This window comes from Dreissena polymorpha, chromosome 9 (assembly GCF_020536995.1).
Source record: "Dreissena polymorpha isolate Duluth1 chromosome 9, UMN_Dpol_1.0, whole genome shotgun sequence".
NCBI lineage: Eukaryota > Metazoa > Mollusca > Bivalvia > Myida > Dreissenidae > Dreissena > Dreissena polymorpha.
Window position 1 is genome coordinate 5,530,189 of NC_068363.1, and position 14,333 is coordinate 5,544,521.

Below are 14,333 nucleotides of genomic sequence, written 5' to 3' on the forward strand. Positions count from 1 at the left end.
ACAAATAAATAATACAAATAAAAATAATAATATAAATTATGTTATACTTTAAAACCAATTTATTAATAGTTTGACAGAAAATTTATTTGATTTTAGTGTGTGTGCTCAACCAAGAAATCATATGTTCGACAAACATTTATGTTGGAAGTCTTTAATCAGACATAAGAAACAAATCCACAAATTTTAGATGAATATGCCAGATTTTACAAATCCATGACATTCCATGTCAATGAAATTAAATGAATCTACAGAATATGGGGAAAAGCATTTATTGCACGATTGCTTAACAGTAATTCTCCTGTTTTTCAAACACTCAAGAAATTATTTTTAAAAACATATAAATAAATAAGCCAAGGATACAAACATTTTTTATTTTGATATTGCTGAAAATTCAGAAAAAGTTTTACAGTTAAAAAATTGGCCATCTTTTATGTGACACAAACTAACAGACAATAAAATATAACATACCTGTGACATGCTGTATATAACATACCTGTGACATGCTGTTTTCTTAGAAATCCCCATTATATTCATTTTTGTAACAGAAACGTTGTTGTCGAAGTAACACATTTTGAAATGTTTATGATATTAACTTTGTAATATAAACTGTTTAGTCAATGTATTGTGGCCACACATCCACGTACTCTACTGAATGTAAGTAATAAATAAATAATAAATAATAATAAATTTCACTCCATTTCATCACATAATATCTGTCTAGCATTCAATCTATCATTGTACTCTCTGTATATGGATCTGAGACTCTTCCTCAATTTGTCTGCCTTCCTTATTTCACACTCTTCCTTATCTACCTTTCAGATAATAACAGAAATCCGGTATAATTAAAAGAGTTCCGAGGTCAAAAGCAACGTTGTGCAGACTTTGGTAATAAACAAACTTTTGTCACCGAGCATTGAGAGATATGACTCCATGAATAAAAAAAATAGCTCCGTTGTTTCTGTGGATATGTACCGTATGTTTTCTGCTTTAACTCTCTCTGTCTGAAAACCAATAACATTCAGTCAGAGTTTTGCTTAAGTTTTTGTGCCGTTTAAAGGTAACTGACAGTTTTAAGGAAACAATCATAAACAAAAAATCCATTGATTCTAAAAACATTTTCTTCAAGGAATGTATAATAGTTTAAAATTGTGTTTGTAAATAGAAATGCAATTTAAGAATTTCCATCATAATACAAAAAACTTTAAGTAATTGACAGTTTTAAATACATTAATCTTTACAAGGAAAAATTTGTTATTAAACATTTCATGCAAAATATTTATACAAACTTCCATTTTGAAATTTGTCATGATACAGACCACAATTCATGACCATAGACAGCCATAGAGAATTTGACAGAACAGTAAATCTGACGCTAGTGCAAATACTGTCCACAAATGTCACGATTGCAAGCTTTAAGTATGAAAACACCATCTGCACTGAACTGAAGCCTGGTAATTGGCAACTCAAAACTGCATGGTGTGAAAGGTGAGAAGTGTGTCTCACAATAATACACCATTGCTGAGCCACCTGATAATGTCATGCTAGCAATTAGCACCAGCTCAGGCATGAAATAATACCCATAATATTAGATGTATTACTACAGAACCATTCACATTACACCCAGATATAGTCCATTTATATACCCAGCCTTCGCACACAACCTATTTGATATTAAGGGCGTGCTGTGCATATCTATAAATATGAACATACAAAACACTATAGACAAGTTAATTGTTATTGTTTACATTCGGGATTTTCCGCGCATGCGCACTGACTGGTTGGCAAAAAACATTGGTTACAGTAGCGTAAAACATTTATTAAGGGCTTTTGTTTAGTCAATAAATTGATAATAACAAACCGAAATAAATGTTAAAACTCTTAACAAATAGTGAAACTATATCATATTTAATACCAAATTAATGTATATTCACACATCAAATTTCCTCTTCATAAAAATACGAAGAAGTTATAAGCATAGAGTAAAAGTGATCGGATGACTAAATACTGACCATTCCACAAAACAAAACAATACATTAGACGTAATCTTTCTGATAATGAGACTTGAATAAATTATATTTCAACACTTATAAAACATATATTTATTTTGATTATTATTATAAGTGGTGTGGGCAGTGTTCATTTTCATCAGCGATCAATAATGTCATAGGTGCATTAAATCAATTATAAAACAAAGCCCGAACAAGCGGAATACATTACTCTTTTTAAATATCGTGGCAATTTTCTTTTACATTGAATGAATTTTCGTTTCGTTTACATTGAATGACATTATAAATACAATTTAGCATTAAACGGATAAACACTGCATATTAATTATGCAAAGTCAACTGTCTTTGCATGTATATTGCTCTCTCTTTACTAGTACTCTTTACTAGTAATAAGGAGTGATACAAATCTAGCATTTTATGATAAAGGCTTGAAATTATATTTTATATATTTAAAGAAAGTATTTTTTACCCTATTGTGATTGCTTGTGTTCATGATGGAGTTTCGTATACTGCAGTAATGTACAATCTTTACACGTATTTAGCGGAGTTTACTTCTGCCGGTACCCGTAAAATGCCTTAATTGCGTAGCAGTAAAATTGCACAATATTTAAAATGTATAGTTATTAAACAATCTATTATAAAGATTAAATTGGCTTATATATATACACACTAGTTCCTGTAAATCCATTTCGGACAAATGTTTTCATTAATGTTAATGTTAAAAATTTTTCATTGAAGCAACTGATCAGTATTTTTAGCTTTAAAATTTGTCTTAAATGATTGCTCAATATGCCAAGAGATGACATGGAGGTATCGTAACTTATGTTTACTGACCAGACACTCTTATGCAACATGTGGTTTATGCAGGGACCCAAGTGCAGGTCCCTTGTTTTATGAAACCATGTTTTCTTTGTAATTGTCAGGACAGTATCCGATCATAACGAGATAATCGGTTTGTGATAACAAAGGTGCAATTAAGCACCGGGATATTAATGCTGCAACTAAGAGTGTGAAAATAAGTGTGAACAATTAAATAAAACATTTACATTAAACAAGAGAATTTATTTAATGTGTAAGAAGGTAAGTTTGTTCAGACATATAAAGGTTCATATCAGTTACCCTATGTCGCATACATAAAATCGACATATTGGTTGTTTTCATCCTTATTTTCTGAGAATTTTCTAACTAAATATGGTCGCGAAGAAGTGCCAGATAGAGAGATTTTTGTGTAACCACATACCGAGCTCTTAGAGTGTGTTCCACTCCCGAGTTCGTTGTTAGTAAAAACAAATAATAATAACAACAAAATAATCGTTCCAAAGATGCATTTCCTTGCATGCTAATGTTTTATTCAGACATAGTAGTAAAATTATATTTGATATTGTGCATGATTACCATAAAGACAATGATTCTGTCAACCTTCTCTATATGCGCTTATTTGAATTGCACCTCTTTTTGCCAACCAGTTGGCAGAGTCTTAACTTTGCAGGTGCGTGTGACGACATGCGTTAACTCGTCTATATACTTTGCTCTTTTTAATGTGCATTCTCACACTTCTCACAAGTATAAATAGGGCATTTTCACAGACTTAGGCATGTATTGAAGTTTGTCATTAAATGCTTTATATTGATAACTGTAAACATCGGATCTATTAACAACTAGAGTTTGTCACAGACGTGACGTATACCCCCACATGCCGCATTGACATAGACTATTTTGCATGCTGTCTTCACAAAACAAGAGAATCTAATTTATGGCGATTTTTAAGAATTATTAAGCCATTATTATTTATAGCCATTTTGACCTTTGAACTACTGAATTCTTTCACATGACACGCTGTCCAATCACTGTGAACAAAATTAATGTACAGAGTCATTTTTAAATCTCACAATGAATGACATAGTTATGGCCCAGACAAGATCATTTATTGCCATTTTTGACCTTTGAACTAAAAGTGTGACCTTGACCTTGGAGATATCAACATAATTCTTTCGCGCAACACACCGTCCAATGATGGTGAACAAATGTGCCAAATGATTTTAAATCTCACTATGAACGACATAGTAATGGCCCGGACAAACTCATTTATGGCCTTTTTTTACATTTGAACTCAAAGTGTGCCTTTGACCTTGGAGATTTCGACGTAATTCTTTTGCGCAACACACCATCCAATGATGGTGAACAAATTTGCCAAATGATTTTTAAATCTCACAATGAACAACATAGTTATGGCCGGGACAAGCTCATTTATGGCCATTTTTGACCTTTGACATTTAAGTGTGACCTTGACCTTGGAGATATCGACGTAATTCTTTTGTGCAACACACTGTCCAATGATGGTGAACAAATGTGCCAAATGATTTTTAAAATCTTACAATGAATGACATAGTTATGGCCCGGACAAGCTCATTTATGATCGTTGAACTCAAAGTGTGACCTTGAACTTTCAGATATCGACATAATTCTTTCGCGCGACACACCGTCCAATGATGCTGGTGAAAAAATTTACCACATGATTATAATTCTCTCAATAAATGACAAAGTTATGACCCGGACAAGCATTTGACCTTTGAACTCTGAGTGTGACCTTGACCTTTGAGATATCGACATACTTTTTTCACACGACACACCGTACCATGATGGTGAACAAATGTACCAAGTCATTTTAAAATCTAACAATAAATGACATACTTATGGTCCGGACAAACTTTTAGTTTAAAACACACTAAGTGACCCCGTGACCTAGTTTTTGATCTGGCATGACCCATATTCAAACTTGACCTAAACATCATCTAGATAAAACTTCTGACCAAGTTTGGTGAAGATCGGATGAAATTTGGGGACAGACCAACAGACAGACGGACCGACCGACCGACAAAGTGATTCCTATATAGCACCCATTACCAATGGTAATGGGGGTATAAAAAGCTCAAGTAACAAGAGATGTGTTTGTCAGAAACATAATGCCCTCTACTGCGCCGCTTTGATCTTTTTTATTTTTTTAATCATTTGGCAGGTACAGATCATTTTTTAAGGGAAGTAATATTTTTAAAGGGATATAATGAAGAATATTCTTTTGTAAAAATGATCTGTACCTGCAAAATGATAAATGGAAATTATCTCCCTTTCATACTTGTTACTTCCCTTGGATTTTAGTCTTTGACCTTTGACCTTGAAGGATGACCTTGACCTTTCACCACTCAAAATGTGCAGCTCCATGAGATCCACATACATGCCAAATATAAAGTTGCTATCTTCAATATTGCAAAAGTTATGGACAATGTTCAAGTTTTTTAACGGACGGAGGGACTGACAGACAGACAGACAGTTTAACTGCTATATGCCACCTTACTGGGGTCATAAAAAACAAGAATAAAATTTAAGAAGGAAAACAAGTAACCCTCAACTGGGCTTGAACCACTGATCCCTGGAGTAAAAGTCTATCACTTAGACCTCTGGGCCATCCGTTTTCATACAATGAGTGATGAATTATTTACTTTATATAAGCAATCCTCGCAGTATCAAAAAATATAACAACAACAACAGAACAATCCAAAATATTCAATCGTTTTGCGCTGCAAAGCTTTATAATTTTCAGGCTTTAAAATCTTCAAAAGATGCATATAATATAATGGCTATTTTAGAGCATGGTTAATGTTCAGTATTTACTGTTTTCTCACAAATATCATAACTACAACGAAAATTTGCGAATAAAAAACATTTTTTTTTATTTTGTCAATTCACCAAAACGTGAAAAGGCCCCTTTAACAGAACTATAAATCAAAGAAATATTAAATTTTAAGTGCTAAATAATAATTCATGTAACCAAGACAGTCATGCATGTTGGTGTAGGAGTGAAGGGTGGTGTCACTTGAATGCCTGTTTTACATGTTACTTATAATCTTTATGGAATATCTAAGTTACAATTGCGTACACAAAAATGTAATAAATTAGGTATTGAATGAATGTTTGTAGTCTTTTTATGTCTGAAATTTTGTTTTCAACATGCAAAGTGAAAAAATACTAAATAAATATGGAACACAAAATAATTATTCAGATAACAAAATCATTTATTTTTATAATTGAAACTGTACACACCATCTAAAAGCAATTTTACATGAAAGCATCAAACTAAGTGATTACATACCAAATTACAGTGGCAAACCAATTATAACTCGATCTTCATCTTCAAGTTTTGCAGAAAAAGTGAGGGGGAATGAGAGGGGGGGGGGGGGGTAATCAAGCAGCAAAGTCTTGAATTTATACCTTTAAAGGCATATTTTATCAATTTCTATTGAAACCTATAATAACAATAACATTAAAATAAATAACCTGCCATAATGGTATAATGAAAACTGCTGTTGGCAATATTGTTCATTGCGCTATTATGACTCTCTGTCTGCATTATTTGTTTGGTCCTGATTAAAAGGCAAAATCAATTTGAATTTTGTTGAATTATAACTTGTATTGTACCAAGTTAAACTAGAGCTTTGTCACATACGTTATGGACACCCCCACATGCTGCATTGACACAGAATATTTTGCATGTTGTCTTCACATAAAACAGCGGACACCATGCTCAATGTTTAAAACACACTAAGTGACCCTGTGACCTAGTTTTTGACCCGGCATGGCTCATATTTGAACTTAACCTACACATCATCTAGATACAACTTCTGACCAAGTGTGGTGAAGCTCGGATGAAAACTACTTGAATTAGAGAGCAGACACCATGCTGACTGTTTAAAACGCACTAAGTGACCCCATGACCTAGTTTTTTACCTGGCATGACCAATATTCGAACTTGACCTAGACATCATCTATATACAACATCTGACCAAGTTTGGTGAAGATCGGATGAAAACAACTTGAATTAGAGAGCGGACACTTAATACGGACTGACAGACAGACCGACAGACAGACCGACCGACAGACAGACAAGCTCACTCCTATATACCCCCCTACAGACAGACTGACCGACCGACAGACAAGCTCACTCCTATATACCCCCTAGACTTTGTTTGTTGGGGTATTACAACAGCCTGAAAGATGACTACTTTTTGTTTAACATGCTAAGCAAAATTTCAGGGTGTGCACATGATTTATGGTGGTTTTATAAATATTTAAAAATTAAGAACTTAATAAACATATTATTTTTAAAACAGACATTACACATAATATTATTGGAGAAATTAGTGATTCCTGATTTTTTCAAGAAATTCACAAGTCATTAAAAGACCAAAATTCATGTCTTTACAAGGTAAATTTGGCACAAGGCGATACCTGCAATGGTGGTAGTTAGACACAAGGCAATACCTGCAATGGTGGTACAGTTAGGCACAAGGCAATATTTGCAATGGTGGTACAGTTAGGCACAAGGCAATACCTGCAATGGTGGTACAGTTAGGCACAAGGCAATATTTGCAATGGTGGTACAGTTAGGCACAAGGCAATACCTGCAATGGTGGTACAGTTAGGCACAAGGCAATATTTGTAATGGTGGTACAGTTAGGCACAATTAAGGCAATATTTGCAATGGTGGTACAGTTAGGCACAAGGCAATATTTGCAATGGTGGTACAGTTAGGCACAAGGCAATATTTGCAATGGTGGTACAGTTAGGGCTCATTAAACGGGCCCACAAATTTCTGCAGGTCAGCTTGTTGGGTCAAAACTAAAAAAGGGTGGAATTTTGGGTCAGTAATCAGTCAAAATTTACATAAGTTTATACAAAAATAAGATTTTATTTAATATTGTGTTTCTTAAATTCCATAAATATGTAAGAAATATAGTTATAAGAAGAAGTAGTATAATTAATATAATATTTACTAAAATAATGCATACTACTATTTATTATGTATACAATTAATTTTGAGTCTATTGGCTTAAGCCAATGGACTTTCTAACCGCAAATCATTAAGACGTCTTGTTGGTTGAGTGTAAAAATGCAATAAAAATGCCCGGATATAGTCTGATGTTTGCAGATGAAATAGATAAAATAAATAACATTGAATTTTCCAATTTTAACAATTTTTCACTTGGAAACTTTTATTAGAAGATTTTCTTCTGATAATTTTTCTTACACCATTTTTAGTGAATTTTTCTTAGACCATTTTTAGTGAAAAAACGGTTATAGAAAATAAAACAAATTTCGTTTGTAAAACAATTCAATTATTGACAACAGCTAGATAACTTTTACTATACAGATGGGGTAATAATGTGTTAGTCAAGATGGCAATGTCCATTGCCAAGCAAGTATTTTACACAGTTTTAAACCCTTTATTACTTGTATTAATTTTTAAAATGCCACTCACTTTCCATCCATATCAGCAAGAAAGATACTAGCCTTTATTTTGTATTAATAAGCTCTATATCTCAACTTTACTCACCGCAAAATTTCTTCGCGAGATGACCTAATTACAGCTTCTCTAAGAAAATTTGCAGGAGTAAAGTTGAGGTTAAAAGTGTATTTTAATACGAAATAAACGCTTATCACCTTTTACTGATATGGCTGGAAACTAACCATCATTTAAAAATTAAACAAAAGAATTAAAAGGTATAAAATGGCGAAAAATAACTGTCTTGGCATGGACAGTGCCATCTTAACTATCACCTGATTACCCCCCTCTGCTATAGATATTATGTTTCGCTTCGGAAAATAAAAATTTGCGTGTCGCAGTGTTAGCGCATCCGCTTACAGATCAAGTCGACTCAGGTTCGAATACCAGCAACATTAGTTTTTTTTAAACTTTTTTCTTCCTATAAAAATTAGTTTAGTCTATTAAAAAAATTACAGATTTGTAAGCAATCGCATCTCATAAAATTTGAAAAATGCAAAAATCTATTAACAATTCCTTTGAAAACGTGGATAGAAACAAGATTTTTATAAAATTATCGTAGTTCAACAACTTGTTTCATATGCAATAATTCAAATAAATACAATAAATATGTTCCTATTAACATTTATTGTTAACTTTTTGCATACTCAGTAATTACTGGTATGTGATTTAAACAAAGTGAATCTTGTCGTATTTAATTTTGAAGTATAATACCTTTTCAATCTGTTTATTAATGGGGTACTTTACTTTAAATAGTTTTAACAGATAAATAATTGTCTTCTTTCTTGCAGAAGACTGTTAAGTTGTTTCAGGGCTGTAATATTGTTACACTTGAAACGGCAAACATTAACCTTTCAATTTTGGGCGGCAAGAGGGAGGGGTCAAACTACAGTATTTTGATATTAATCTGCAAATTATAATGCATATTATTTGGAACAAGAACTGTCTCCATAGGATGACATATGCCCCCGAAAAACGCTTTAATAGAAGTTATGAGCATTTTTTGAAACCTAATGCAGATTTCGAAACCTAATGCCGAATCCTAAGTTCAATTTCAAGGTCAATGAGTTAAAAAGTTGTGTGCGTATTGGAAAGCCTTGTCCATATACACATGCATACCAAATATGAAGGTTACATCTGAAGAGACAAAGAAGTTATTAGCATTTTTCAAAACCTAAACACAGATTTTGAAACCTAAACGCGTACCCTATATATAAAGTTCAAGGTCAAGGTCAACAAGGTCAAAATTTGTGTCATATGGAAAGGCCTTGTCCTATAATACACATGCATACCAAATATGAAGGTTACATCTAATTAGCGACATAGAAGTTATGAGCATTTTTTGAAACCTACACGTATATTTTGAAACCTAAATGCGGACCCTAAGTTAAAAGTCAAGGTCAAAGGGGTCAAAATTTGTGTCATATGGAAAGGCCTTGTCCATTAACACATGCATACCAAATATGAAGGTTACATCTGAAGCAACATAGTAGTTATAAGCATTCTTCGAAACCTAAACATAGATTTCGAAACCTAAACGTGGACCCTTAGTTCTAGGTCAAGGTCAAAGGGGTCAAAAGTTGTGTGCGTATGGAAAGGCCTTGTCCATTAACACATGCATACCAAATATGAAGGTTACATCTGAAGCGACATAGAAGTTATGAGCATTTTTCGAAACCTAAACGCAGATTTTGAAACCTAAATGCGCATCCTTAGTTCAAGGTCAAGGTAAAAGGGGTTCAAATTTGTGTGCATATGGAAAGGCCTTGTCCATATACACATGCATACCAAATATGAAGGTTACATCTGAAGTGACATAGAAGTTATGAGCATTTTTCGAAACGTAAACGCAGTTTTCAAAAAACCTAAACGCGGACCCTAAGTTCAAGGTCAAGGTCAAAGGGGACTGTGTGTGCATATGGAAAGGCCTTGTACATATACACATGCATACCAAATATGAAGGTTACATCTAAAGGGACATACAAGTTATGAGCATTTTTTTTAAAGTGTGACGGACAGACGAACAGACAGACGGACTTAAAAGTTGTTTCAGATTCGCAAAGTTTCATTTTAGTTATGATATTTGTGAGGAAATAGTAATACTGAACATTTACCATCCTCTAAATTATCAATTAAATGCATCTTTTGACGATTTGAAAACCTGAAAATTATAAAGCGCTGCAACTGGAAACTATTTGATAATTTGGAAAGTTCTGTTGTTGTTGCTTGAATGATTTAGAAGGCAATTTGACTGCAATTATAATTGTATCTACACAAAAAACTGTATCTTTCCTTTCATGAATAAGTGACCCAACCCCGTATCATTGGCAAAAGCTCTGTCCAGGTTTTTTTTTCAGCCCACATATCTGATTTGTTTTCAGGTACCTGTTTAAGCCTTAGGTAGAGTCTACTCCCTCCATATAGTATTGCCTATAAAACCAAGCGCTCTTTAAACAGCATTTTTTGCATTTAATGTGTGAAAGACCTGACGATAAAATACTCCTCGCATTGAAATTTGACTCAAACCCTCACAATACCGAATACACAGAAAATGGGAACATTTGGTCTGGTCTAGTCGGTGTTGGTATATCAAGTTTTCGGACACTTAAAAATAATAATAACAAGATATGTGTTTGTCAGAAACACAATGCCCCCTAATGCACCGCTTTTTAATTTGACCTTTGACCTTGAAGGATGACCTTGACCTTTCACCACTCAAAATGTGCAGCTCCATGAGATACACATGCATGCCAAATATCAAGTTGCTATGTTCAATATTTCAAAAGTTACTGCAAAACTTTACTATATTAAAGTTTTTAATTTTCGACCTTTGACCTTGAAGGATGACCTTGACCTTTCACCACTCAAAATGTGCAGCTCCATTAGATACACATGCATGCCAAATATCATGTTGCTATGTTCAATATTTCAAAAGTTATTGCAAAACTTTACTGTAACATTAAAGTTTTGGGACAGAATGACAGACAGACAGGCCAAAAACAATATACCCCCGATCTATCGATCCGGGGGCATAAAAATTTGTGTCCAAAAATTTAGATACGAAAAATATTCAAAAATTAAGTGTCCAAAAATTTAGAGACATACATGTTATGGTTGTTGTCAATTTTTATAATGAAATAAAACATATTATAAATTTTCAATAATTTTATTGTGTTGTACTCTCCTTTTTCTACGTACAACTTCACTTATTTGCGATCTCTTATCTGAAATGGTATAAAAAAAACGTCATAAAAAACAATCATACTGCTTCCTGAATACGATATCATTTCAATGGTGAAACCATTGTTTATTGTACAGTTATACATGGTAATCTACCCAATAACGCAAGTGTAATGGTCCATGGCCCTTAGGGCAATCATTCTATGCCGGGTTTTATAACGTTATTCCGGTTGTAAAACTTCATGATCGAAGGGTCCCAGATAAGCGAAAGCAGGGCAGAAATCTTGTAAACTAGCGCTATAAAATATACTGTCCGAACAATTGGAGTCATTTATTATGGAAGAAAATCCATATTTCCGAAAATATAGACAATTTTTTTTATTTTTTTTGGCTAAAAAAGATAGTGTCCGAAAACTTAGAGTGTCCGAAAACTTAGAGTAACTACGGTACATACTAACATGAACTGTGCTCTGAGAAAAAGGAGTTCTATTGATGTGAGTCAAGTGCCTTCTCAAATTAGCCTGCGCAGTCTGCACACGCTGATCAGGGACAACACTTTCCGCTTTTATAATATTTTCTGTTAAAATAATTTCTCATCTTAGCAAAAATCCAGTTAAGACGGAAAGTGTCCTCCTTGATTAGCCTGTGCAAACTGCACAGGCTTATCTGGTCTAACACTTTACGCACATGCATTAAACCCCCTTTTCACAGAGCGCCGCTCATATGTAAAAAGAACCAGGCACTGACGGCCATAACAGTGATAAAACAATGTAAAGACTCGCTGAAAAAAAGTGTACTTTGAAGCTTTTTATCTTGCCATTGAAATTACTTCAGATTAAGGGTTTCATTTTCATTGCAATTATGAATCATATAAAGTCATAAATATGTAGATAATGTTGTTTTGATTTCATTTGACTTTAAATTCTTTCTATATCAACAAGAACTGATCATTCTCAAGTGTACTTACTGTGTTACATTGTCATTAAACCAACAAAACATCTGCTGACAAAAGAATAATACTAATTTTCATTATAAATATTATTATAAATATTATTAGACTGAAATGATTAATAATAACAAATCATTCCATTACCACATTGTTTCAAATATAAATCACAGTTATGATCCACATCAACAAAATCACAATAAAGCTTAAACATATAAACACTTTCAAGTGCGGAAATAAACATGACAACTGCATCCTCCTCACTGGGTCACAACCCGCCAATGTCAAGTGCTTTGATTAGTGTATTAAAGCCACCAGGAGGATACCACGCATGAGGTTAACGGGCATAAACAATTAATTATTGTGTTGTGTTCTGTGAAAATTGGGCAAAATGCATGTGCGTAAAGCGTCGTCCCAGATTAGCCTGTGCAGTCCACACAGGCTAATCAGGGATGACACTTTCCGCTTTAATGGTATTTTTCGTTTAAAGGAAGTCCCATCTTACCGAATATCTAGTTGAAGCAGAAAGTGTGACGTCCCTGACGACACTTTACGCACATGCATTATGCCCAGCTATCTCAGAACACGACACAATTATATAGGGATTTACCCTTTACCACTTAGATACGTATTTTCACTCCATTTGTAGTCCCTTACAAAGTTTTATTTAAATTAAGACCTTTCTTACTAGATTCAAGTTTTGAGGGCTTCATTTCCAACCCTTGGATACTGATGAGCAGCAAACAGCATAAAACCTGAACAGACTGCAAGTTACTTTGACCTTTGACCTTGAAGGATGACATTGACCTTTCACCACTTAAAATGTGCAGCTCCATGAGATACACATGCATGCCAAATATCAAGTTGCTATCTTCAATATTTAAAAAGTTATGGCCAATTTTTAATTTTCGGACAGAATATTTGACATTTGACCTTGAAGGATGACCTTGACCTTCACCTTTCACCACTCAAAATGTTCAGCTCCTGGAGATACACATGCATGCCAAATATCAAGTTGCTATCAACTGTTACGTATTGTATGATCAATGCAACTTTGTATGACTGGAATAAACATTTCATCAAATAAGTGTCTTGTTGAACATGCAGACTGTGGATTTTTCTATTTAAATATACTATCTCTGCTCCTTTAATTTGTTGACTTATGTTTACTTGACATTGATAAACCTTCCAATATTTTTATGCAGTTCTTACATGCACAGATTGAACACTCAAATATTTTGAACACTTATTATTATGATATAAGATCTAAATATTGATGTAAATAAACTTTTAACATTATATTACGTATTATTAATTATAACAGTTATTTTATTTATAAATTGCTTAAACATATAATTAAAATCTCTCCTTATTAATTTCTATCATTTGTTATACTATATAAACATAACTAATTAATTTATTTATCTCTACGGGGTTATTACTTCACACATCAATAGTGAAAAAGTTGTGGCCAATGTTAAAGTTTTCGGACAGACAGATGCCATATATTAGACATTTGACCTTGAAGGATGACCTTGAAATTCACCTTTCACCACTCAAAATGTGCAGCTCCATGAGATGCACATGCATGCCAAATATCAAGTTGCTATGTTAAATATTGAAAAAGTTATGACCATGAAAGTGTTCGGACAGACAGACAAACTGACATTATACTGACGGACAGTTCAACTGCTATATGCCAGCCTACCGGGGGCATAAAAAGGTCAACAAAGCCTGGGTTAGACAGATATGCTGAAAAATATTTTAAAAGATCAGGCTGTGAAAAGGAATGAGTGACCATAGTTGTGAAATGCACTTTGTATAAAACTGTCATCTTACATTATTATCAAATCCTATTGCCACC

At 33.5% G+C, this 14,333-nt stretch overlaps 1 protein-coding gene across 4 annotated transcripts in view; it reads right to left on the bottom strand.

The window, feature by feature from the left end:
• Positions 1-14,333, bottom strand: part of LOC127845643 (adenylate cyclase type 2-like) — a 123,703-nt gene that overhangs the window by 62,392 nt on the left and 46,978 nt on the right. For 2 of the 4 annotated variants that reach the window (XM_052376668.1, XM_052376667.1), the window contains exon 1: positions 12,617-12,727. The exons of 1 other annotated variant lie outside the window; for it this stretch is intronic. In XM_052376668.1, coding sequence (XP_052232628.1) covers positions 12,617-12,713 — 97 coding nt within the window. In that variant the 5' untranslated portion in view covers positions 12,714-12,727. Of the gene's footprint in view, positions 1-493; positions 1,135-12,616; positions 12,728-14,333 lie in introns of those variants that run through there. One more of the 4 variants, XM_052376672.1, reaches the window with a different exon arrangement.